Source organism: Leopardus geoffroyi, chromosome D1 (genome assembly GCF_018350155.1).
Source record: "Leopardus geoffroyi isolate Oge1 chromosome D1, O.geoffroyi_Oge1_pat1.0, whole genome shotgun sequence".
NCBI lineage: Eukaryota > Metazoa > Chordata > Mammalia > Carnivora > Felidae > Leopardus > Leopardus geoffroyi.
In genome coordinates, this window is record NC_059329.1 from 53637608 (window position 1) to 53664774 (window position 27167).

The 27167-nt window shown below is 50.2% G+C and overlaps 1 protein-coding gene and 1 long non-coding RNA gene across 7 annotated transcripts in view; both read left to right on the top strand.

Annotated features, from left to right (window-relative positions):
• Positions 1-20971, top strand: part of TENM4 (teneurin transmembrane protein 4) — a 2911279-nt gene extending 2890308 nt beyond the window's left edge. For all 6 annotated transcript variants that reach the window (XM_045483835.1, XM_045483839.1, XM_045483838.1 and 3 more), the window contains 5 exons: positions 1168-1403; positions 4464-4760; positions 6206-7820; positions 12741-12883; positions 15512-20971. In XM_045483835.1, the coding sequence (XP_045339791.1) occupies positions 1168-1403; positions 4464-4760; positions 6206-7820; positions 12741-12883; positions 15512-16270 (3050 nt within the window). In that variant the 3' untranslated portion in view covers positions 16271-20971. The remainder of the gene's footprint in view (positions 1-1167; positions 1404-4463; positions 4761-6205; positions 7821-12740; positions 12884-15511) is intronic.
• A 2291-nt stretch (positions 20972-23262) lies between these two features.
• The window catches only part of LOC123601097, a 23875-nt gene continuing 19970 nt past the window's right edge, over positions 23263-27167 (top strand). Inside the window, exon 1 of the long non-coding RNA XR_006713968.1 lies at positions 23263-23385. This is a non-coding gene — a long non-coding RNA (uncharacterized LOC123601097). The remainder of the gene's footprint in view (positions 23386-27167) is intronic.

Here is a 27167-nt window from a genome sequence, read left to right on the forward strand (position 1 = left end):
CTAAAATTCACCCTTTTAAAGTGTACAGTTCAGGGGGGTTTAGTATATTTACAAAGTTACGCAATTATTAATGCTGTCTAGTTCTGGAAAATGTTTACCACTCCCCCAAAAGAAAGCTTGTACCCATAAGTGCTCACTCCCCATGCCCCACTAGTGCCTTTCCCTCACTAATCTATACTTAATGTCTTAGTCTGGACATTTCATATAAATGGAGTTATTGATACATTATGTGGTCTTTTGTGTCTGACTTCTTTCACTTAGCATAATGTTTACAACATGTTTATTTGCAGTGTCACTTTGTAATTATGAAAAGCTAGAAATAATCAGAATATCTACTTGAGGATTGGTTAGATAAATTATGTCATTTCCATATAGTGGAATACTGTACAGTCATTAGGAGAAACACTTAGGAGGGGGGCCAGGGTGGCTCAGTCAGTTGAGCGTCCAACTTTGGCTCAGGTCATGATCTCGTGGTTGGTGAGTTCAAGCCCTGTGTTGGCCTCTGTGCTGACAGCTCGGAGCCTGGAGCCTGTTTCAGATTCTGTGTCTCCCTCTCTCTCTGCCCCTCCCCCACGCTCTCTCTCGCTCTCGCTCTCTCAAAAATAAACAAGCATTAAAAAATTTTTTAAAGAGAGAGACACTTAGGAAAAATATTCAATGATGTAATACAATGATCAGTGGCACACTATAAGCAATTACTTTATAAATGTATTCAGAAATATTCTTTTTTTAATGTTTATTTCTGAGAGAGAGACAGAGCACGAGCGGGAAAAGGGCAGAGAGAGAGGGAGACCCAGAATCCAAAGCAGGTTTCAGGCTCTGAGCTGTCCGCACAGAGCTAGATGCGGGGCTCGAACTCATGACCTGAGCCTTAAGTCAGATGCTTAACTGACTGAGCCACCCAGGCGCCCCCAGAAATATTCTGAAGTCTAGGAGTATACAAAATATTTACAGTGGCTTTTTTTTTTTTTTTTTTTTTTTTTTGGTATTGCGATCGTGGACGATCTCCCTATATCGTCCTAGTTTTCTTCAATGATAATGTTTCATTTCCATGGTCAGAAAAATAAACCATTTAGAAGCCACACCCCTACCTCTGCTGTGCACACCCCTCCCTCCATCCTCAACCCTTCTGAGCAGAAACGGTCCCTCTCCTCTCCCGTCCTTCAGACCAGGTCCGCAACAGCTACTACATCGGGGCAGACGGCTCCCTGCGGCTGCTGCTGGCCAACGGCATGGAGGTGGCACTGCAGACAGAGCCCCATCTGCTGGCCGGCACGGTCAACCCCACTGTGGGCAAGCGGAACGTCACGCTGCCCATCGACAACGGCCTCAACCTGGTGGAGTGGCGGCAGCGCAAGGAGCAGGCGCGGGGCCAGGTCACCGTGTTCGGGCGCCGGCTGCGGGTGAGCAAGGCCTCCAGGCGGGGCTCCGCCCCTGGGGGTGGCGGGGGCCCTAGCGGGAGAGAATGAGGACCGATCCGGAGAACTGAGTTCTGTTCTTGAAACTGGCCCTGGGGGAGAAAGTGTTCCTGGGCCCCCTGCCAAAGGAGGAAGGTAAAGTAGGCAAACCTCACTTAATAAGAAACCTCGAATCTCTCTTCCGTTGTGGCAAGATCACCGGCTTTGGTGTTAGGCCTGAGTTGGATTTCCAGCTTCTGTGATACCCGGACTGAATTTCAGCCCTTCCGTGATGCCATTTCATTCATCCGGAGCCTCAGTCTCATTCTCCAAAAAAAAAATGGGAAGGATGAATCAATTTTACAAGTTGCGACAAGAATTGGAAATAACATACAGAATGCCTCAATCCGAGCCTTGCACGCAGGAAATGGTCAATAACCTACTCCTGTTGTTCCTGCTATTCTTACTACTATGTTCTTATTAATATCTAGCAGAATCCAGTTTGGCTATTTGGAACCTAAGCCACATCCTCCACTCCTTCCAGGCAGTTGTCCCCTTACTAAGTGAGCAAAACGACCCCCAACCCCAGCTGTTCCTGCTGCCAGTGGGTTGGCATCTGTGGTCTGGCATTTCAGAGTGCTCTTCAGAATGTGGATGCCCTGAGCCAGCCCTTTCACTGCCTCACCCCCCATGTTTCTGCAGAGTCTTATTACCGCCCCCGCCCCCCAGGCCCGAGTGCCCCACTTCTTTTCCCCCTAGCTTCAGAAAGGAAGGTGACAGGGAGCGTGAAAGCGAAGAAACCAGCCCGGTTCTGAGCACAGCTCCTTGCAGACCCCAGCTGCTCTGTAGGCACTGGCTGGGCTGAAGGGAACCACAGAACTGAGGGAGATTGTTGCTGACTCCTAAAAACCACAGAAGCATCCTCATGCCACACGGCTGGCGCTGTCTCGACACAGCCAATATCACACAACTAGAATCCACAAAACCAGCCTTCCTGTGTCTCCTCAGCAGCCTAGAACTCTAGCAAAAACCGAAGTGGGAAAGAGCCTTCCACTGGTTCCCTGAGGAAGGCCGTAAGTGTCTTTGTTCTCTGTGGCCCGCCACCATCTGCAGCCTCCCCGAGCCCCCTGTCTGAATTCTCCAGGAGCCCCCTCATGCACATCTAAGGCAGTGTGCTAAATGGAAAATTTGACCTTGGTTTGATTCCTGCCTGGGCCTGGCGTGTAGCCCTGAGCAACTCCTCTGAGTCTCAGACTCCTCTGCGGAAACAAGATAATATATTCCAAGTACCTAGCCCAATGCTGGTAGAACCCAGGTGCTCAATAAATGGCAGCGATTAGTGCTATTAGGATTTCCTCTCTGCGGTGTGAACTGGACCAAAAGTTTCCCAGGCTTTAATTGGTCCCTCTCCCAGCCTGAGATTAATGGTGCTCCAGTCCGGTGGCCGCATCTCCGCGTCCTCCCAAAATAAATGGCCACCCACAGTGACGGCATGTGGAATTAGAATGTTATCCGGGTGTGCCTCCCCATAATGGAGCTCATTTTTTATACAACTGGGAACTTTTTTAATAAAGAAAGATGTAAAATAATCTCATTGCTGCCACTGCCAAGCACAGGAAGCATTAGGCGGTTCCCCAGTGAGCTGCTTAATTCAATTTTATTAATTTTGCCACAGAGGTGTAGCTCGCCTTCCCTAGGGGCCCTCCAGGGGTGGCGGGGGGGGGGGGCAGCTGGCTGGGTGGCAGCTCCTTGGGAGGAGTCACAGGGGACCCTGCAAAAGATGCCTTAAAATGGCCCCCATCATTGTTGGTGGTGCAGACCCTGAATCTTCCTTTGCCCTCCCGGCAAAGAACACAGCTCCAGTCTCCGGTGCCTCCGATTTTTCACGGGAATTGTCTGCCACACTGTTTTTGCTCTGCAATTGTATTTGATTACCCCTGGGAAGGCAACCTTATTATAAGCAGGCCATTCACAGCTAAAGTTGTCCCAGCATCATCATTATAAATCCTTATTTTCAAGGTTTGAGAATTTGTTTGGAGGAAAGGGGGAGACACACACATCTCTACTTTCTCTGAGAATGCGATCCTTTGCTGCCATTTAATGGAAATAATTACATTCATTAATTCAGTACCTTCTATATGCCCAGAACTCTGTTTGGTAATCTACTCAGGCTTCTTCAGTCCTCACAATAGCCCTGTTGTTTCACAGAGGAAGAAATTGAGACTCGGACAGGGAATGGCACTTGCCCAAGGTCACACAGATAAATTGGCCACAGAATCGAGGCTGGAATCCTGACCTTAATTCCTAGACCTGAGCCTTTTTTACCACCCAGGGTCCTAGAGGGCCTTTCATTACCTCAGTCCACATGTGCGGTTTTGTATCATATGACCTATGTCATCTGCTTTCCTCTTGTGTTTCCCTTACTACATGTCAAACTTAACCAGTGACCAATGGAAGAGTCGGAAAATGTGCCCAAATGTCCTATAAGGCCATGTGCCAATTAGAGGGGACACAGCATTTTAGCTTTGGAGTACCTGGCAATGTTTCAGGGGCAACCGATGCCTAAAGGGTGGATCCAAATACAGAAGTAGGCCTCAAAGTATATTTCTTTATTAAACTATGAAAAACCCTGACTTACCTCTACTCTTGTGGGAGCCCTGTATTCCTGACTCTGGAAGGAAATTGAATTGTGTGCTGACCTAGCAGCCCAGCTGACCTAGCAAGGGGATCTGGACCCACTTGGCCTCTCCCTTTTTATGAGAGAGTCAAGAAGGAGCTGCCTTTTTGTCCCCATTAGAAGTATGACATTAGGATATCACACGGATCGTCTTCAGGACCAGCTAGTATTTGCTCAATACCTGCACTGCCTTTGTTCTCACAACAGCCCTATTTAATTGGCATTCCCATTTTACAGATGATGAAGCTTCATAGAACTGGCAGGTGATAGAGCCAGGACCCAAACCCCGTCTGTTGGCACCCATGACCTGTGCTGCCTCCTCTACTCAGGACCTTCTCACATCAAAGTCTTCAATGTCCAGATTAACTCTGTCTTTCCTCCTACTCCAGGTTCACAACCGGAACCTCCTGTCCCTGGACTTTGACCGCGTGACCCGCACAGAGAAGATCTATGATGACCACCGCAAGTTCACCCTCCGGATCCTGTACGACCAGGCAGGGCGGCCCAGCCTCTGGTCACCCAGCAGCAGGCTGAATGGTGTCAATGTGACATACTCCCCAGGGGGCCATATCGCTGGCGTCCAGAGAGGCATCATGTCTGAGAGGATGGAATACGACCAGGCGGGTCGCATCACATCCAGGATCTTTGCTGATGGGAAGACGTGGACCTACACATACTTAGAGAAGGCAGGTGTCCATCCCCCCCACCCCCACCACCACTGGCCTTGCCATGTAGAAGACCATTGTGTCATGGCTCAACCCATGGCCAGGCCCAGCTTGCTGCCCTCAGCGGGATAGATTGGACCCGTGTGGTCTCCAAAAGAAAACAGAAATATCTGCAATAGAGGGCTGGGGAGCCCGAGAGGCATCTGGGTGGATCGTGGTGATGGTGTGGCAGGTGGGGGTCCTGGGGCAGGAGAACGTTAAAGGCCCACATGAGAGACTGGAACTGGGGGCAGGCCCAACACTAACTGGTCCTACAGAGCAGGACTGAGGGCCGAGACCCAGGCAGGGGTCTGCTCCCAGGTCTGGGGCACACAGTGTGATCTGGTCACAGAGAATAGGGCAGAGGCCTAGGGATCAGTACTTAGGCAGGAGGTGATTAATCCTGAGCTTCCAGTGGTGGGCATGGCCTTCGTAAATCCGTTCTGCTTCAGGTTAGGATTTATTTCATCCCAGGGGCTAAGAATCAGAAAAGCCCTGAAAGCAAAAGTTGGTCCCAAATCGGAGAAAATGTAGCTTTGCTGCCTAGCTTCCTTTAGGTGTGTTATCTGCTGACTTATTCCTGTAAAAGAGCCTGCACTTCATGCCCCGGTTCTTGTACCCACGTCTTTACTTTGTTTCCTGCTCATGGTCACCTGTCCAGGGTCTGGGCTGTGCTTGCTTTGTGCTCAGTCTTCCCCACCGTGTGCTGGGTGAGCATCTCTAAGCAATGTTCTGTGGTGGTGCTAAGAGAGACGTTGGAGGTCATCCGACATAGTGAAAAACCCAACCCAGAGGGGGAAAGAACCTTCCTGGGGCCATGCAACAAACCATTGTTAGGAATCAGGTTTCCCTGTTGCCATCACAGTCCACCCCAGCCCAGGGTGGGCATATGACCTGTTCCTGCGTAAAGCCTTAAATGCCCTTCTCAGATGCATTCTTTATCCTGTGGGCCACAGGGAGCCAACAGAAGTTGTGTAGCAGGCAGTAGATACTGTCAGGCTGTGTTTTAGGAAAATCATTCTTGCTCGAGTAGGAACATTGATTTGAGAAGGAATCTGAAGGAAGGAAGCCAGGAGAGAGGCTGTTGCAAATCCTTCTAGCCAGTGCTCCCAACCTTTCTCACACACCATCACCCACAAAGTCATCATTTTTGTACCACACAAAGGGACAAGCAGACAAGGCTGCTCACCATGGGAAGACAAATGGCCTGAGTGCCAGGGCCAAGGGCTGAGAGAAATCCTTATCTTACCCGTTTGTACCCCACTGCAGTACCCTATGGCACATTGTTTAGAAGGCCATGGTTTGGGCCTCACTTAGGACAACCACCAGTTCCCTTGGCTTTTCATTCATCTCCTTTAAGTCTTAAGTGCACAGACTTCCCCTGCGTGCACTCCCCTACTCTTACTTCTGTGTTCCTTTCCCTCCAGTCCATGGTACTGCTCCTCCACAGCCAGCGGCAGTACATCTTTGAGTTCGACAAGAATGACCGCCTCTCTTCTGTGACCATGCCCAACGTGGCCCGGCAGACGCTAGAGACCATTCGCTCAGTGGGCTACTACAGGAACATCTACCAGCCCCCTGAAGGCAATGCCTCGGTCATCCAGGACTTCACTGAGGACGGGCACCTCCTCCACACCTTCTACCTGGGCACCGGCCGCAGGGTCATATACAAGTATGGCAAACTGTCAAAGCTAGCCGAGATGCTGTATGACACCACCAAGGTGAGCTTCACCTATGACGAGACAGCAGGCATGCTGAAGACCATCAACCTACAGAATGAGGGCTTCACCTGCACCATCCGCTACCGTCAAATTGGGCCTCTGATCGACCGCCAGATCTTCCGCTTCACCGAGGAAGGCATGGTCAATGCTCGTTTTGACTATAACTATGACAACAGTTTCCGGGTGACCAGCATGCAGGCTGTGATCAATGAGACCCCGCTGCCCATCGATCTCTATCGCTATGATGATGTGTCAGGGAAGACAGAGCAGTTTGGGAAGTTTGGTGTCATCTACTATGACATTAACCAGATCATCACTACAGCGGTCATGACCCACACCAAACACTTTGACGCATACGGCCGGATGAAGGAAGTGCAATATGAGATTTTCCGCTCACTCATGTACTGGATGACCGTCCAGTATGATAACATGGGGCGCGTAGTGAAGAAGGAGCTGAAGGTGGGACCCTATGCCAATACCACCCGCTACTCCTATGAGTACGACGCTGATGGCCAGCTACAGACGGTCTCCATCAATGACAAGCCGCTCTGGCGCTACAGCTATGACCTCAATGGGAACCTGCACTTACTGAGCCCTGGGAACAGTGCACGGCTCACCCCGCTAAGGTATGACCTCCGTGACCGCATCACTAGGCTGGGTGATGTGCAGTACAAGATGGACGAGGATGGCTTCCTGAGGCAGCGGGGCGGGGACGTCTTTGAGTACAACTCAGCTGGCCTGCTCATCAAGGCCTACAACCGGGCCGGTGGCTGGAGCGTCAGGTACCGTTACGATGGCCTGGGGCGGCGGGTGTCCAGCAAGAGTAGCCACAGCCACCACCTGCAGTTCTTCTATGCAGACCTGACCAACCCCACCAAGGTCACCCACCTTTACAACCACTCCAGCTCCGAGATCACCTCCCTCTACTATGATCTGCAAGGGCACCTCTTTGCCATGGAGCTGAGCAGCGGTGATGAGTTTTACATAGCTTGTGACAACATCGGGACCCCTCTTGCTGTCTTCAGTGGAACAGGTTTGATGATCAAGCAGATTCTATACACTGCCTATGGAGAGATCTACATGGACACCAACCCCAACTTTCAGATCATCATCGGCTACCATGGTGGCCTCTACGATCCACTCACCAAGCTCATCCACATGGGCCGGCGGGATTACGATGTGCTGGCTGGTCGTTGGACTAGCCCAGACCACGAGTTGTGGAAACACCTTACTAGCAGCAACATCATGCCTTTCAATCTCTACATGTTTAAAAACAACAACCCCATCAGCAACTCTCAGGACATCAAGTGCTTCATGACAGGTGAGGATGAGGGCTCATTCGGAGGACAGGACTGTTGTTCTGGTCCTCTGACAGGACGGTCTTCCTTGAGAAAGCTGGTAGTTGGGTCACAGGAAACACTGGCTTTCCTTAGAACAGCATTTTTCAAAGTAGATTTTAAGAAACACTACTTGAGAGAAATGCCCTGGAAAAACTGGTACTGGCCTCAAATTGATTTGACAGGGCAACTACCATTCTTAAATTTTCATAATACATTGCAGCTTATGAAAGTCTCTGAGAAGTCCTCTGGTAAAGAGAACTGTTTAACACAGTTACCCACCATTTCTCAAACATCTGACCACGAAACCCCTTTACCCACAGTTTCTCAAGCATTTGAGCATGAAACCCCTTTTTTTCACCATGAAATCCTAGTGCTTCACTGGATGCATCCCTGAAAATGCACTTTGGAAGTTTCTGACCCAGAGATCAGGCTGACTATGAGTCCCCAATAAGGTGGGTGAAGGTTGCAAGGGTGAAATGAGATACATTTTATATACAGGATATACAGGTTATACATTTTATAACCTGCCTAGCACAGTGCCTGGCTCATGTAAGGTTCCCTTACCTCGACCCTGACTTAAAAAGTGAGCTTTGTTTTCCACTACTGTGAAACCAACTGTAATATAAATGTTCACACGTGCCAGAAATGTCTTCAGCAGCCACAGTCCACCCAGCAAAGCAGCCACTCCCAGACCTCAGCCACAGAAGACCTCAAGAGTCAGAGCAGCTATGGGGATTCAGGTCTGGATAAAACCAGCACTTTTTATAAGAGAGTTTGCAGTGGGCAAAAATTGGGCACGCCCCAACTTGCAAACCTGGTCTTTTCCTTCTCTTTCTCCTGTAACACAACCCTACACCCCCTATTTTAAGGCAGTTTCATTTTCATTCAACAAGTGCCTCCTGGGTGCAGCCACTGTTTTCGGCCTGAGGGGATGGGATACAAAGATGATCCCTGCCCTCCAGGAATTTACACTGCAAGGGAGACACAGACAGCAGTGAGGGGCCCAGGATGAAGGTTTGCACTGATGGCCATTGATACACAGGACGCACAGCCGGCTGTGCCCAGGGAGCAGTTCATCCTTGAGGCCCGCTTCTGAGTGGACATTCCTCAGGTAATGGGGAGAAAGGCAACCCAAGCAGAGGGGACTGCATTTACAGAAGTGCAGAGAGGGCAACAGGTACAGCTCACATGAGTGCCCCGTAGGGATGTGGCTTCCTAGCTCCCAAACCTGGTGGCCTGGTCTGGACCCTGCTGCTGCTGACACTGACTGGAGGATTCTTTCCGGGAAGAATTCCAGGTGGTCATGTTGAGAGCAGGCATCCCATGCGTGAGGAAGAAGAGTGGGCGCGGTGGTGGGTGGGTGCGATGAAAGCGGACTTGGGGCCTGTGGTGAACAGGAATAGCCCAACAAGGTCTCACTATGCTCAACTTGCTGGCAGTCCAAGAAAACTTAACAGATTTAGAAAACATTTCCATTATGTCTGTGTACATTAAGCACACACCCCCTGCTCATCCTGCAGTGAGTTTCTTTCGAGGTATCTTGGCAGGTTACTTACTGTAGCTGGAAAAACAAAAAAAATGGTACAGAAAAACATTCTGTTACTACAAACCAAGATCCCACTAATTCTCACTAGACCGTTTAGCTTCCATGCGAGCTACATGCAACCTCACTCACATCCAGCAATGACACCAATAAAAAGGAGCATACACTCCAAATGGATAGGCTGAGGTCACGTGACAACCCCTGAACCAAGCACTGTGGCTGGGGAGAGAAAACGCACTGAGTGGCTTAGCCTAGGTCACATGCTCCATTGCTGAACCCCTAGGTGGAGTCAGCCTCCGTAAAACTACACGGATACCCCAAAAGGAAGAGTGAGAAGGCAGAATGGGATGCTAGGAAGGCAACCAAAAAATATCCACCAAGGATCCATCCCATACACTATTGCACTAACCCTCACCTGAAGCCAGTGAGATGGGGATCACTGACCCCATTCTCAGAGGAGGAAAGTGAAGGTCAGAGCCATAAAGTAACTGACCTACTGAGAAGTGGCAGGGCTAGGGGTAGAACTCTGCTCTAACTCCAGAATCCTCATTCTTGGAATGAAATTCACTCTATAATGTGCCCACATAAAAAAGGATTGTTCATTCATCGCTGTCCCAGGTGGCTACACTGATGTCTGGGGCAGATGGGTAAAAAGGGGCTTTTTAACTTGACAGAAATTTCTAACTCTGATGTCATAAAAAGGAAGAGTAAAATTCCCAACTTTTCAGAAAAGTGCCATAGGAAAAAAAAAAAAAACAATGAATAAATCGATTTTCAGCATTTTTCCTAAAGGCATAATGAGAAATGTTCCTACCTTCCATCACTTGTGATTAAGGCCCAGCCCTCTTTTCAGCCCCCTAGTTTCCTGGGAATCTGCAGTAATCCTGATAGAAGTTTTCCTTTCCAACTACAAATTCAGATGCAGGTTCTCAGCCTCAGGCCAAATGGCTTCATGGGGGATTTTTCTCCCCCCTGTTCTGTTTGTTTTAATTTCCTAAAAACCATCTGCCATGATTCATAGAATCAGAGATTCTCAAAAACTCAGTGAAGAAAGGGACTTTGGAGGCAAGCTAGCCCAAGTGCCTCATGTTACAAATGAGGAAATGGAGGTCCAGTGACGTGGGGGTCTGGGTTTGAAAAAGCTCAGAAAACCTTCTATGAGCCAGGAACCGAGCTGGACACTTTAGAATATAGGAAACCCAGTCATTCGTGTAACAAGCTTAGAACAGTTGCTGCTGTATGATGGCTGCCCAAAGTGGTAACACTATTATTCTTTCCATGGCTTGGTGAAAACCATTTCTACCATCAGTTTGTAGATAGGGAAACTGAATCTCAGAGAGGTTAAGGAAACGGTCCAAGTTCACACAGTGTGCAACTTGGGGAGCCTGAATTTGAACATGGGTTTCGTCTTGCCTCACCATGTTCTTTTCCTTCCACAACCTTCCTAGAAGTAGAACCTGGGTTTCTACGCCGCCCTTCCTATCTTCCTCCACCCCGGTACCTCCATGTTTCACACCCAAGAGAGAGGGGCTCCAGGGCATCCAAAAAACAAAAAAAACAAAGGCAAACTTGAGGTCCTTGAATGAGAAGACAGCACAGGATGCAGCGGTGGCAGGGACACAGTTGTCTACCCCCAAAGGACATCCCCATCGTTGGAATGGCTTCAGTGGGTGGTAGGGGAAGACAGCTCCACCAGTGCCTGGACCCTAAGCAGGGCCTCCCTGACCAGAGACATGTCTCCTTTGGAAGAAGGCAAAAGTAGGCCTGGATGCCCATAGCCTGGGACTGCCAGCTCTGAGGCTCAACTCCACACCCCCCCACCCCCACCCCTTCCCCAGACTTTGGATTCTGAGTCTCTGCTCAACAAATGCTTTAGCATCTTCAACTGCCTCTTCTCAAGGAAGGCCGAGCCACGCTGGGACACAGGCTGGCTGTCACTCTCCTACAGGCACCCAGTTAACTCCTACCTGCCATCCCAGGCTTTTCCTGTGCTAGCCACAGTTTTTCTTTCTGGTTCTCTCTCTGCCTTGCTGAACTGCTCTCCGCTTACCTGAACACTCCCCACACTCACCTGCCCTCTCCAGGCCTTGCCTTGCACACGGTCTTTGCCTGAAATGCCCCCTTTATCTCTGCTGAAGCCGGACAAAAGGTACACAGCTTTCAGTGTCTGCCTTAAAGGCCACCTTCTTTGTGAAGACTTGTCAGCCTGTCCAACTGAAAGACTTCTGCCCTCCTCTCATCTTTTTTCTTGTGTCAAAGTTTTTCATGCCTGTGTGTCATCTCCCCTTCAGGGTTCTGAGTGCACAAGGTGAGGGTCGGAGTAACACAGTGCTGGGCACACGAAACGCTCTCAGCAACATTGGGCCTAGTAACAGATGACACTTTATCCATCCTCTTTCTTTCCCTTACGTCTTGGCTTCCTGATTCTGTTCTTCAGTGAGCCAAAGGCTCATGGGAAAGTCCTCTCTATCCCTATATCTAATATTCTATAATTAGTAACCCCCCAGGAATGTTGTAAAATCGATGAAACCAATGCCTATGGCGCTAGATCCTCAAGCCCACTATTTTTTTTAATGTTTATTTATTTTGAGAGAGCACGCATGCGAGTGGGGGAGGGGAAGAGAGAGAGGGAGACAGAGGATCCAAAGTGGGCTCTGCGAGGATAGCAGAGAGCCTGATGCAGGAGCTGAAACTCATGAATGATGAGATCATGACCTGAGCCAAAGTCGGACGCTTAACCAACTGAGCCACCCAGGTGTCCCCTCAAGCCCAATATCAAAGATTGGAAAATGAAGGCACAGGGAGATTAAATGACTTCCTTAGCATCACTTACCAGAGTAAATGAAAGGTAGACTCGGGGTGGGGGGGGGGGGGGGGGACTCTTTGATGTTTGGTAGCGGCCATCTTGCTGCTTGGGAGAGGAGGGAGGGCTTGTTTTTAAATGGAATTTCTCTTTGAAAGTCATTCACTTAAATCTTTCCTTTGGGTGCAGTTGTCCTCTGCAAGTGTTTCCTCCTGATGCAGGGGGTGGGTGTGCATCATCTACCCCCCACCCTGGTCCCCCCGGGTTTGAATCCAAAGAGGTTTAAGTGACAGGGGAGTCTGGAAACATAGGTTCTACTGAAGTCACAGCTCTCTTAGATACATATCTAGGAGAGGAACAATGGTCCAAAGAGTATGTGCGGCTTTAATAACCATGAAACAGTTTCCAAAGTGTTTGTAGCAGTTGGTGTCCCACTTGCGACACCCCCCACCCTCACCCCCCCACTGCTGTCTCACTCTGGGCCACTTTATTGGGATATGTCACCTCTGAGGTCCACTCATTCCATACGGACATTTCTGCTTCTCTCCCACCCAGATGTCAACAGCTGGCTCCTCACCTTTGGATTCCAGCTGCACAATGTGATTCCTGGCTACCCCAAGCCAGACATGGATGCCATGGAACCATCCTACGAGCTCGTCCACACACAGATGAAAACTCAGGAGTGGGACAACAGCAAGGTAATCTGCGCACACACGGCCACCCACCCTCAGGCCAGGCAGACCTTATGGGAGTGGCTCCTACAAAGCTTTTCAGGAAAGCATGGGCCCGTGACGGAAACTGACGTGGTGCAGCCACAGTGCCTGCCAGAAGCTGTTCAGGAAATCTGTGGTAACCACTGGCAAGCCACTGTGGACCCAGCTGTAACAGAACACAGACCCCAGACCCCCACAAGCTCTATTAAGTTTTCTCTGATATGCGGAGTTTGGAATTCCACAAAAACAATGAGCCTTTGTCACTGCCCAGAGCAAAAGGGCAAGGAGGGAGGGTGTGTTCTAAATACAAGTGTGACATTTTCTGAGCACCTCCGTTCACCTGCATCTGCCTGAGGTATTCTACACAAGTTAACGCACACATATCCCCTGGTATTACTGTTGGCATTTTACAGATTTAATGCCTGAGGCTTTCCAGTGCCACACAAGCAAGGAAGGGGTAGACTGGGATTCACACCCGGATCTGTCTGTAAGGTGTTCAAAAAAATGTTACCTTCTCTTGTGTGCCTTTCATGGCCTGGTTTTAAAGACACACAGAATTATATAGCTGTAAAGGCCCTTAAAAACCCCTCTACCCCACCCCTCACTTCAGGCATCCCCTTTTCGCCCCCTCCCCCACTTCATAATGTAAGTACTAGGAGCTGGCTCTTCCAGGCCCCACGCTGCACCCCGTGAATGCAGGCATGAATCAGGTGGAGACCAGGCCTTCTGGGGATCCCTGTCCAGAGGGAAAGCAGGGTTGTTAGATGGCACACTGCTGACAGCCAGAAACTTGCACATCCGTGTGTCTTACTCCAGCCTGATTCCCTTCATCCTCGGCTCAGCTGCCTCCGTCCTCTAGACTCTGGAGAACATGATTCTGCACCTCTAGGTCCTAGTGGTACCCCATATTCTCCCCTTCAGAGCACTTACCACACCTGTATCCCCACTGGCTATGAGCCCCAAGAAGGCAAATAAATCCTGGGTCTTCTTCGGTACCCAGGGTACTGCCCTTTTGCTGAATGCACAGATGGTTGAAAGAAGTAGACAACCCTGTGTGAGGTAGGCATTCTTCCTCATTTTACAGATGAGGAGACCAGAGCTCAGAGAGAAACTTGCTCAAGGTCACTCAGCAGGAAAGGTGATGAGAACCCAGTGTGTCTGACCACAAAGCCTGGCCCCTTTCTGCTATTCTGTGCCGCTGTAGCCCTGCCCTCTGCCTGGCTCAATCCCCACTGTCCCCTCCCCAGGCTGACCTGGCTGATTCCACAGCAGCCCAGCTGCTCCCCACCTCCCCCCACCCCCTCCAGCTTCCCTTCCCCCCACCCCCTCCAGCTTCCCTTCCCCCCACCCCCGCCAGCTTCCCTTCCCCCCTGACGCAGAGCCCCAGTCTCTGACGGCCTGTTTGCCAACCTCGCCCGTCAATGAATTATTGATTTCTGCCCTTGGCAAGCATCGAAGATCTGTGTTGTTGAGCACTCCAGCTTTCGTGAAACTCTAGGAAATAATTGTTCACAGACAGGGTTCTATTAATTATAAAGAGGACTTAATTTCAGTGAGAAGCCGATAGGCCTGTTTCTAAAGCCATTTCCCTGAGTTGCCGGTTAGGCCCTGGAGCTTGCACGAACCTGGCTTTGCCAAGCTCCCGCACCATGGGAGGAACTGGTAGGTGGTATGACATGGAGACCAGGCCCAATCTGTCCCCCAAAGCAGCCGAGAGCAGAGACATCTGAGGAGCCCCCAGGAAGCACTATGGGGGCAGAGGCCCTCCTTGAAAATAGTTTATAAACATGATGGAGAATGATAAAGCAGGGTAAGAGGGGTTATATAAATGACCACTTTTCATCTTACTAAGCCTTCTTGCCAAGAACCCATTGCTTGTCATTCCTCCATCTGACGTCGTCCCCTTATCCTCCGAGTTCCAACTCAAGCGTGAGTCTGCCCTTGAACCCTACCTTGTCCACCTCATTCCTCCATCTTTGGGCTGAGATGTTCTGATCCTTGTCCTCTGCTCCCTGATCCAGAGCCCTTGAAGCTGAGCCTCTAGAATCAGACAGAGTTCAAACGTTGGCTTGAATACTTACCCATTGTACAGATGTGGGCCCATTACAACCTCTTAGAGACTTAGTTTTCTTAGATGTAAAATCAATAATAAGAGTACCTACTATATAAAGTTATTGTGGAAATCAAATGAGATACCGAATGTGACTGATTTAGCTCAAAGACCAAGACCTGTTAGCCAAAGTTATTACTGCTACTTCTCTTAAACCACCAGTTATCACATTTGATGATAATTATTTTCTGTCACATCTGTCTTTCTGCACTAAATGATGGGTTCCTCAAGAGCAGGGATGATGTCTGACTCGTTGGTACCTCTCCAGTGCCCAGAAAGAAACCTGGCACAGAGCAGGTGCTTGCTGAAGAGTTTCTTAACGGAAGGATGGGTGAACGGATGGATAAAGGATGGCAGAATGTTCTAGTGGTCAGCAGTAGAGCTAGATGCTACTGGTTAATGTGTATAGATTTGATTAGTTATGACAGCTGACTCTTCAGGCTCTTAGGGAGAGGTTTTCCCCTTTGCCTCATTCCTTCTTTCTCTCTCTCCTCCCCCATCAGTCTATCCTCGGGGTACAGTGTGAGGTGCAGAAGCAGCTCAAGGCCTTTGTCACCCTAGAACGTTTTGACCAGCTCTACGGCTCCACAATCACCAGCTGCCAACAGGCCCCAGAGACAAAGAAGTTTGCATCCAGTGGCTCGGTCTTTGGCAAGGGGGTCAAGTTTGCCTTGAAGGATGGCCGAGTGACCACAGACATCATCAGTGTGGCCAACGAAGATGGGCGGAGGGTTGCTGCCATCTTGAACAACGCCCACTACCTGGAGAACCTGCACTTCACCATTGACGGGATGGACACCCACTACTTTGTGAAACCAGGGCCCTCGGAAGGCGACCTGGCCATCCTGGGCCTCAGTGGGGGGCGGCGAACCCTGGAGAATGGGGTCAACGTCACGGTGTCCCAGATCAACACGATGCTCAATGGCAGGACTAGACGCTACACAGACATCCAGCTCCAGTATGGGGCACTGTGCTTGAGCACTCGCTACGGGACCACATTGGATGAGGAGAAGGCGCGGGTGCTGGAGCTGGCCCGGCAGAGAGCCGTGCGCCAGGCGTGGGCCCGCGAGCAGCAGCGACTCCGGGAAGGGGAGGAAGGCCTGCGGGCCTGGACAGAGGGGGAGAAGCAGCAGGCGCTGAACACGGGGCGGGTTCAAGGCTACGACGGCTTCTTCGTGATCTCTGTGGAGCAGTACCCGGAACTGTCAGACAGCGCCAACAACATCCACTTCATGAGACAGAGCGAGATGGGCCGGAGGTGACAGAGAGGTCCGCGGCCTGCACTTCTTGCCAAAGACAGCTACTCTTTCGTGGCCACACACCTGACTGTGTTGTACTTAAAAAAAAAAAAAAAAAAAAAAATCCTTTTTTTAACAAGTGCAGAAAACAAACCAACACACACAAAAAAGATACTGGTTGCATTGTAACTCATGCAACATCCTTTTTTTTAAGAAAAGAAAAACACAGATTTGGCCTTCACACATTTTTTGCAAAGAACAGAAGGTATTTTTTTCTGTAGTGTGATCACAATGAAAACTTTATTGTCTTTTGTTCCCTTTCTCCTTGAGGAGTTTTCCTTGTTGTTGGGGTACATTTCTCCTCTCTGAGACACATCTCCTGAGGTGTGTCCTTGTCTGTCCCTAGGTACCCAGTGTGATGTGAGACACAAGTGTCTGTGCTAACTTGTCTCATGTGCAACCCTTTCTTCCATGGGGGTCGGGCAGGAGTGAAGGGTGTAGAGAGTGACGGGCTAGTACCGAACTACTGAGGGGGCCTGGAAGGAGGGTCTGCAGGACCTGAGGATTTTTGGCTCAGCTCCCACAGACGAGTGGCGGCTTTTGACTCACCATGTTCTGTGCCTCTGGACGACCACAGATGTCTTGATCTTGCTCTGGGGACTTTTGTGATATCATTTAGCACCTGTTCCAAGCTGCCCCAAACTCCTGTCCAAGCTTTATATTTTGATGCTAAATGCAACCCCCTACCCCTTTTGCAAATCCTGTGTAGTTGTCGGTGCCACCCCCATGCTGGGATGGAGAAAGTGTCCCCCAGGTCCCTTCCCCCAGTCTGGTGATGTAACATCCTGGGGCTAAGAGCCTCACCCTCCCATAGAGGCGAGGCACCCAGGATGTCTGTGGTCGGTTGGTCTTCCCATGATGTTCCTTATTATTCATCGCCTCCTCTCTCCCAGAGTCAGATGCGAGAACCGGCAAGTCCTCCACGTGAGCACAAGGTCCAGGGAGGGGCAGGCCACCCATGGCAAAAGGAGGGCAGTGGCAGCAAGGGTACCAGCCTGCCTTCCCAGGTGAACCTCTCTCCCCATGACTGTGGGTATCTTTCCTCCACTGTTCAGCTCCATCACTGAGAAACAGGAGTGTGGAGAGAGGTGTTTGGTGGCCGTTGATTCTGGAAAGATGCTTAAGAAGAAGTCAGCCAGAGAGAGGAAGGCATAAGCCAAGCATCTTCTAACCAGCTCCTGAAGGCTCCTCTGCCTCCCATACATGAGCCAGTAGCACAGCTGGGAGGCAGCAGGGTCAGCGTTCAGGAAATTCCTTCTGTGAAGTTCTTCTAAAACAGCTTCCCCTCTGGAGGAGTCCATCCAGGGTTTTAAAGAGAGACTGAGGAGAAAGGAGGGAAATTTGGTGTGGCCTGGCAAGGTCATCCAACCCCCTCCCCCTCCCCCACCCTGCTGCCCCAGGATTGGGACCTGTTCCTGAGGCCAGTACCCACAGATCAGGGAGGCCAGGCTGCAGCTGTCCCTGGGAAGACCCATGCCTGAGGTCACTGGGAAGAGGCATACGCTCTCTCGCCTTCTTGGAAGTGGGCACGCCCAGGAGCAGCCATCAGGCTAGGGAAGCATTGAGGGGAGGGGACAGCCACAGCAAGAGCGAGGAGCTCCTTGCTCCTGGTTCATCTGCCTAATTACCATCATCATTACCACTCACAGGAGGTTCTGGGAGACCAGGAGGGGAAGCCAAATGCTTCCTTTTGAGCTGGGCTTCTTATAAAATGGGACTTTTATGGGTTACATTTACATTAAGTGTGGAAAATGAATTCTGAGTCTGAGCTATCCCCCGTGGAAACCTTGTTGGACTGATAAGCTCATGGCACCTTTATAGCCTTACTCACAGAGTCTTCAGAATATTACACGAGTTAATGAAACCAAGAAGGTCTTTGCTGTGTGAGAACCGGAGCAGCATGTAGCCTGGGTTCTGCCTGGCAGAGGGAGGCACCCGCCGCTTCTTGGGAGAGGAGGTTTCGCCTTACATCATCCCACTGGGATTAGAGGATATGTTTCGCTAAGTGCTCTTCCTGCTTCCACAAAAGTCACACTGCTGCGACAGTGCACCTTGGCCCGTATGTCCACTGGTTGCCCAGTGCCTCTGGGTACAGAGCTCTGCTGAGTCAGATGCAGTATTCCTCGGGCCTGCTGTGTGTGGTCCCTGGGAGCTGGTGGTGGACTCCCATCTGGCAGGATCGTTCTTGGACGGGATGGAAAGCAGTTTGGCCTGAAGAACACGTTTGTTTTTTAAATCCAAAATAGACTGATGCCTCTCAAAACATACTCTTGATACAAGGAGCCCTTGGGTGAAGCTCTCGTGCCCATTAGCCTAGCTGATCGGTTCTATCTTGGCTACCTGACATCAGTCGAGACCTGCTGGGGACATCTACTTGAAGGTCAGAGCCAACATGAGAGCCAAGGGAATCATCTCCCTACACCATCCCCACCCTCTGAACCCTCCACCCCCACCCCCCACCAAAGTAATAGGATGGACTTGTAAAGATCAAAAACACAGAATTATTGCATGTTCCTTCACGTTTTGCCTTTCCTGGGCTCCACACCACCAAGGAGGCCCAGCATCAGTACGGGGAGAAGTTGAAGCATTCTTTCTTTAGAGAAAAGATCTCAGGTGTGGCGTAGGCAGCGTCACGCACTGTGGTTTCACATCGGTACTGTTGCTCCTGGAGACGGTGCTTCTGGCCTGGCCTTTTGGAGTGGGCTTCCATTAGGGCTGGCAGGTGACATGGCACCTCCCTTCTCAGTCTGTCCTTCTGCTGAGACCAGCAGCCCTAATCTCACAGCAAGAGTGAGTCTGAAGGCATAAGCCAGAGTTCCCCATGCCCACCAGGTGGCCTCTGAGCATCAAATCCCACCCTCGATGGCACCTGCCCTTTTAGCACTAAGCTACTCAAAGTGTCCATTTCTTGGAGAAACCAGCCTTCCCTCACTGGCCCAGGTTCACGATTCTGCAGGATGTTGCCCTAGCAAAGGGTTTGTTTTGGAAGAGTTCCTGCCTTCTCCCCTGCCTTCCGTGGGTACCATTGCCCCCTGATCCTCAGCCTCTCTGCCATTGCTTTAAACAGGACTTATTCCCCAGCTCTGTTTTTCGTAAGATGAGATTCCCTTTTTTTACCCAGCCTCCAGACAGACATCATTGGAGGGCAGAGCTATGACAAGGGAATGAAGGGGAAGAAACTCTGGGGTAAATTGCACCTTTATCAGCCCCTGATGCTGGTCTCTCAGAATTGTTGGCTGAGAACCCAAGGAACAGCCCAGTGCCTGATTTCCACCTAGGGATGGAAAATTTGAAACAATCCCTAGGAAACTGACCAGAAGTTGAGAATGGTTTAAATAATCAGGATGGGGTGGGGCAGAAGCAGAAGGTGATGGTGAGGCAAAGGAAGGTAACACTGGGCAGTGTTTTCATAGACACATAACAAAGAATCACATTTGCTTGAAAAAAAAAATTATAAAGGACCTTTTCAGCTGTGACTTGCAAGTACCACTTTTGTAGGTGGCTGTTTTTATTATGCAAAGATCAGGCTTTTGGTGTGAAGTCTTAGAATGCAGGTTCACATCTGCAGCCTCGTGTTTGTGGTTGCCACGTGGTGAGGGCAGGGATGCTGAGCTTGGCGCCCAGGAGGAAGGAGCTTGCCAGGACTCTGCAGGATCCTGGGCTTTGGGGTTTGACATCCCTGGTGCTCAAAGTCGGATCTATTCTCCATTCCTCTTAGCAGCCACTAAGCCCAGTCCATGCCTTCTGGTCCTGAGCTGGGGCCTGCCTCCTGAGGGGTTCCAGAAAGAACCCAGTCTCCTCTTTCTGTTGGGATCCTTGTTACAACAAAAAGCCTTCCACTTGAGGCTCATAATTCCCAGCTAGGTTTATACACTTGTCTATATTTTATTGGAAGGGAGGGGGTTAAAAGAAAGAACTCTGTAGTTCAAGACCCTTTCATTTAACCGTCAGAAAACAGCAAACTCATTTTAAAGACTCATTGCTCAGGTGATAGAAACTTTATCCTCTCCAACCTTTACATTCTCAAAAACCAGCCCTGTGTACTTGACCGCCCCAGACAGCGGTGAGCTCTTAGGTTTCATCATGAATGTGGAAGATCAGAGTGGGGGGAGGCCTCGGTGGGGCTCATGTTGGGTTTCTTACCCCCTCTGGAATGCCAAAGGCATGACACTGGGTGACTCCTCGGTCCCCAAGAACATGTGATTGATTCTGAGGGCCAACTGCCAACGGAGAACCAGCCCTCAGGCAGGCTCAGCCATTCCGGCAGAAGCTGGGTCACAGATGTCTGGTGGGGCCCGGCAACCCTGGTTTCACCCAACACCAGAATCCCACTTTTCTAAACCCGCCTGTTCTTGAACACTTCTGAACCCGCAGCTTTGGCAAAAGGACTGTCCCAAGCTGCCTTTGGACGACCAACACTGGAGACTCTGGCCTTACCATGTGGAAATAGTTTTCCTGAAGTCTGGAACTAATTTTGAGAAGTTTTTTTCTCGACACTTTTGTGTTTCTAACACTGTATTCTTGACTGTGTAAATACCGACAAGGCTGTAAATAAATGCAGATGTAGATACCTTCTAGAAAAAAGAAAAAAAAAGGCATAAAAACAAAACCAGAAGTGATCCCGTGTAGCCTTCGTTGACAAATAAAAGAATATTTTGTGTTTAAGGTGTCTGGTGGCCTTTGTTCAGAAAGTAGCGACTGCCTGAGCTAGTCCTCTGAGTTTGCACTTTTGGACGCTGCTGTTCTCGGGATGCCCTGGAAGACTCAGGTCCTTGGCCCCAGAATCCCTCGTAAGCTGCCGTCAGCATTTCCAGAGGCCACTTGACCCTGGGGCTTAGCCTCATGAATGTTATCATGCTGTGACATCAGCTATGTCCCAGGGCTCCCCCAGGCCATCCCACACCCCCCACCCCCAAGCTGATGTCTTCACTGGCCTCAGGGACAGACTCCGAGGGGCAGGAAAGCCCAATACTGCCCTGAAGAGAGAACCACTGGGCACAGAGTTGTCTCCTATGCCACGAGTTGCACTTTTTTTTTAATGTTTATTTATTTTTGAGGGAGAGCGAAAGCAGGGGAGAGGCAGAGAGAGAGGGGGGGACAGAAGATCCAAAGTGGGCTCTGTGCTGACAGCAGAGACCCCGATGTGGGGCCTGAACTCAGGAACCATGAGATCATGACCTGAGCTGAAGTCAGATGCCTAACCGACTGAACTACCCAGGCACCCCGTACTTTTGAAACTAAATGAATGCAGAGTCCTCTTGCAAACTATTGGGGGGGAAAATTATTTTAGCATTTTTTCCCTTTCCTTTGTGTCTTCTTACTGTATCTTTAAAAATAAAAAACTAAGGTAGTTATAATCACAGCATACAGGTAATTTTTCACCCTGCTTTTCTCACTTAACCTCACATTTAACCTCTCAGCTCTAGAAGTCCGAGATGACAGCTGGTCACTTCAGAAAGTGCATTTGCTAAGCCCAGCTCCCCGGTGTGAATGGCAAACCTTATGAAAATGCAAGTAATTGAGCAGAGGAGTAAGAGCAAGCCTCCCTGCCCTCCCGTTAGCCCCAGCACTGGCTCAGCACCAGGCCCTCTGGGAAGCTCCAGGCCCCTCCCTTCCCCCAGGCAACCAGTGGCTCTCCAGGCACAGAGACTCAGACCACCACTTTGCTGTGGTGCCAGGAGGCACCTACAGTGGTAGAGAAAATCCCTACTCCACTTTGGGAGTCAGGCCAACCCGGATGCAGAAATTGGCTCCAGCTCTTACTATGGAATCATGGCAAGTCTTTTAACCCTTCTAAGCCTTGGTCTTCCATCTGTGATGCCGGTATGATGATGCACATGCCTCAGAGGACACGGTATGCAATGAGGCACAATACAGCACAACGCGCTTTCTCCCAGGTAAGTTTTCTACAGCATACTCCTCCCTCCCCAGGCCCCACCCCCACGCCCACCTACCTTCCAAAATCCGCTACTCTTCCCACCACACTAGTGCTTCTCAACCTTGGGCCTGCATCAGATTCACCTGCAGAGCTTATCAAGACAGACTGCTGCTTCTCTCCCCCCCCCCCCACCCCGCCCCTACAGAACTTCTGAATCAGTGGGGGGCGCCTGAGTGGCTCAGTTTGTTAAGTGTCAGACCTCAGCTCAGGTCATGAACTCACAGTTCATGGGTTCAAGCTGACAACTCAGAGCCTGGAGCCTACTTCGGATTCTGTGTCTCCCTGTCTCTCTGCCCCTCCTCTACTCACACTCTCTCTCAAAAATGAATAAACGTTAAAAATTAAAAAACAATTTCTGAATCAGTGGGTCTGAGACAGGGCCCATTAATTTGTATTTCTCACATCTTCCCAGGGTACAGTGATACCCCTTCATGCTTTGAGACCCAGGGCTGACTACACAGTCTACGAAACCTGCCGTGGACAGTACAGCAGGTGTATCAGACCCTCCCCTGCCACCCCCTCCTCTGTCTTCCGCTGTCAGCTGCACAGGAGCGCACCCCCCCGCCCCTCTCAAACATGCCCGTGGACCTTCACACCTGAGGGCCTTCACCGCTTCTTCAGGCCCAGCTGAAATGTATTCCTGAAGCCCTCTCGCAGCTCATTCCCCGGTCAGAAGGCACTCCCTGAGCGCCCGACGCGTATCAGGCACTTCTCAATTACCCTTGCACGGGAACCCTTCGAGCCCCACCTCCCCACCGAGGGCGTGTCTTTTCTAATGCTCTGCGCGCGTCCCGTGTCCAAAGCAGGTGCTGCGCTGGGGGTCACCCTAGGTTCAGCTTTCCCTTTGCCTTAGGGGCTCACTCTCTCTGGTATATTTGAGAAACAGCGGGGTTGTCTCCTGTCCCCTTCTGAATGAAGGCCACCTCCCGTCCGAACTGGGGGGCGGCTCCTCCACTGAACGCCCTGCCCCCCTGCCGCAGGCCTCTGGAGCTGAGAGCGGAGCTTGTCTTCTCCCCAGCGCCCCGGCCCCGCCCTCTGTAACCCCGCCCCCAATCAGGCTGAGGCTGATTCACCCTTTCCAGATCCGCAGGCCTAGAGGCCATGAAGGAAGTGACAACCTGTGAGGAAAAAGACTTTAAGAGTGAGTACTACTGTACCTTTTCCCATATCAAAGGGAGAAGTGTCTAAGAATTGAACCTCTTAGGTTTAACCTCTTAGTTGCACCTACAAGGGCTTTCCAGTTGGTCTCATCCCTCGCTGACTTTGTTCTCCATCCTCACTCTGGCACCCCTGTGGGTGTCTCTTCCTCCAAACCCACAGCGGAGATCTCTCTCCTGGCCATGGGACGCTCATCCCCGCTGGAGAGTCCACCTCTACCCCCATCAGGCAGTCCAGCATTTATTTTTTTTAAGATTATTTATTTATTTTTGAGAGAGAGAGAGCATGCACGAACACACAGGGGGAAGGGGCAGAGAGAGAGGTAGAGAGAGAATCCCAAGCAGGCTCCATGCTGTCAGCACAGAGCCCCACTTGGGGTTCCATCTCACAAACCATGAGATCATGACCTGAGCCGAAATCAAGAGTCCCACACTTAACCAACTGAGCTACCCAGGCACCCCCAGCATTTCTTTCTCGTCTGAATTCATCCGTCTGGAATAACCCCAGGATCAGCTCCAACCACCATCCCCCAGGCTGGTCCCCTTTCAGAAACGTGTCAGGGGCAGTAGGAGTTGCATATACATTCTTTGCCCTTCAAAACGTATCCAAAGCATATTTGTGGAGACATACGTTGCAAAGATAGATATCAGTTCTTAGGGCTGTAGAATTTTAAGCCCATTGGAAAGAATAGAAGCATTTTCCTACCTGTCCTATAATCTCCAAGCCCACTTGTGTCTAGTAGAGGTCAGTAGGTGACAATGTACGCAGAGCAGGTGGGCTTTCACTTTGTCATCCCCTCTCTCAGCTTTAATATATGTCCATTCCAAACTCCCAGGACTAAATTCTTAGGGTAAAAATCTCTTGCCCAGTCTGTGAGATGGAAACAGAGGAAATGGAGTCATTCTTTTGGATGTAGATATTTATTATAGCACTGGGTGGGTGAACGGATGGATGGATGGATGGAAAGATAATGGATGATGAAGTGAATGGATTCTATAACCAGGCCCTTGGGGAGGCATAGAAGAGAAATTGCAATTAATCAGCAAATGTGTAATGAGCACTTCACATATGTTAGATATTACCCCAAGCAGCCTAAAAGGGACCTTAAGATAGAAAACAGGACCCTTGGCTTAAAAAATCAGGGGGTATAGAGGCGCCTGGGTGACGCAGTCGGTTAAGCGTCCGACTTCAGCCAGGTCACGATCTGGCAGCCGTGAGTTCGAGCCCCGCGTCGGGCTCTGGGCTGATGGCTCAGAGCCTGGAGCCTGTTTCCGATTCTGTGTCTCCCTCTCTCTCTGCCCCTCCCCCATTCATGCTCTGTCTCTCTCTGTCCCAAAAATAAATAAACGTTGAAAAAAAAAATCAGGGGGTGTAGAAAGATTCAGAAAACAGAGTAAGTGCTGTCACTACTCCAGAAAGAAGCCTCGGCATGCAGGCTTCCTAGAACTCCAAAGACTGGTGAAGGAGCAGATACTTTCTAGGTTTTGCCCCAAGAAAGTTGGCCAGAGGCCCAGTCTCTGGAACAAAGTGGCACCACAAGCTTGAGCTTCATCTAGGGGATAGGGAGTTTCCAGTTTTAGAGCAGAAGCATGGCAAGACAGCTAGGGAGTCCAGGCACTACAGTGTGTAGGGCTATTGGGAGCAGAACCCTATCAATATCCAAGGGTCCGGTCCAGACCCTGAGGGCAGGTGTATTTGGGTATAGGCAGGTGGGCTTGGCAGGCAAATAAGGCAAGGCTTCATACCTGGTAGGTGGGCTCACAGATGCCGTGGTATCCACGCTTTACCAACATACGTTTGGTTTTAGGAGGAAACAAGCTCTGGGGACTTGAGCTCATCCTCTGCCCATAACCTGTAATAGCAGGGCCAGCCCCACTTCCCACCTCCTGCCATGGCTAAGGCTCTTGATATGCTCCTTGCGTGATCAGCCTGTGATTTCCCCTACAAATTCAGAGACTCCAGCTAACTTGAGAGGAGGAAGAGGACTGAGCCAAGTGCTAAGAAAGTGGTTCCAACAAAAACCACTTTCCAAGGTGCCAAAAAAGGGGAGCTCAGGGTAGGCTGATTGGGGGTGGGGAGGAATCTGAGAAAATTTCCTGGAAGAGGTGGGTTTGGTGAGAAAGGATTAGTTGAGAGTGGAAGACATTCCTGGTAGGAGGAAGGGGTGCTGTCTATATGGGCCAAGGGAATCATGGGCCTTTAAGCCCTACTCCTGTGAACCTAGTCCACCTAAGCATAAAGCCAAAAATTCCCAGGAATCTGACCCAGCATGGCTCAACTTTTTTCACACAGCAAAACGCACAATGGTTGATGTTTTGGGTTTTTTTTTAATGTTTATTATTTTTGAGAGAGAGCCAGAGAGAGAGCATGAGCTAGCGAGGGGCAGAGAGAGAGAGGGAGACACAGAATCCAAAGCAGGCTCCAGGCTCTGAGCTGTCAGCACAGAGCCTGGCACAGGGCTCAAGCCCAAGAGCAGTGAGATCATAACCTGAACCGAAGTCAGACGCTTAACTGACTGAGCCACCCAGCTGCCCCACAATGGTTGATGTTTACATGCAGAACCCACTCTCATGGGTGTATCTAGATTTGGTAAAAGAAAGGTGTAGGTTATGTGCAAATCCCACCCAGCAAGCAAGAATATTTCCCCACTCAGAAAATATATCAGAATGCAAATGAGGGAGAGTGATCATACTACAGGGATAATTTTGGATGCACTCTATAACAAAAGGAATTATTTTGCAAAGCTGTACTTTATTATTCATAATAACTTACCTCTGACATATGGCATCACTCTTCATAGTAACATGAAGACTGGGAACAACCGAACCTCTTTTTTTTCATCTTCTTTTCTGTCTTCAGTGAGGGAGTTCCCCATAAACAGATCCTGAACAAAGATTTGTCTGAAAGTTACTGGGAAGTGGTCCGAGGAAACGCAGGTAGACAAATGAAGAGGAGGGACAAGAAAAGGCTATCACAGGTGTGAGATCAAGCAAAGTCCCAAGAGGGTAACTTTGGCTCAGTCCAGTGGGCAACTTGTGCAAATAAGCTAAGGAGTGCCTGAGAGCTGTCCCCAGCCGTGACAGGAGTATTGACACCTCTGTCAATCATGTGTTAAGGGCTGCCCCTGGGGATGTCATTTCCTGGTCACTTCTGGCTCTCAGTGCACTTGGCCAGCGGGCTCCACCAGCGTGAGGACAGCCTGCCTGCAAAGAGTCACAGGTGTTGGCTTTGGGGAATGAAATCACACAGCTTTCATTCATTTCGATCTGAGGAGGTTAGTGGGGTTTCATAGCACCTGCTGTGGTCTCATTTCCTGCCTCGTAGTGTGCACCTAGTAAATGCTGCTGGACTGTTGGCTAGTGACAGATGCATCCAAGAGAACAGGACACAGTAATCATACACATTAAGCAGACAGAGGACGGGACCCCAACTGTTATGCTTACCGCTATATCCTCGACACCTGGCATAGGAAACGTTCACATGCGTTTGTTGGAAAAATTATGAATGAATCTTCCCCCCACCACACCATGGTAATTCTTGATTTAAGAATATCTCCAGGGTCTCCCGAGTGCTCTCTTTCATTGCTTGCTTGACTATGGGACACTTAGGAGGAGCTCCTTGGGATCTTCCATATGGTGACCCTCCTCACTGGGCAAACAGCCCCCAGCTGTTAGGCCCAATGTCTGCTCCTGTTCTCTCCTGATCAGATGTTTCTACAGACATACGGTGAGGCTCAGTGGGGAGAGCTCAGCGAGATGCAGTAGG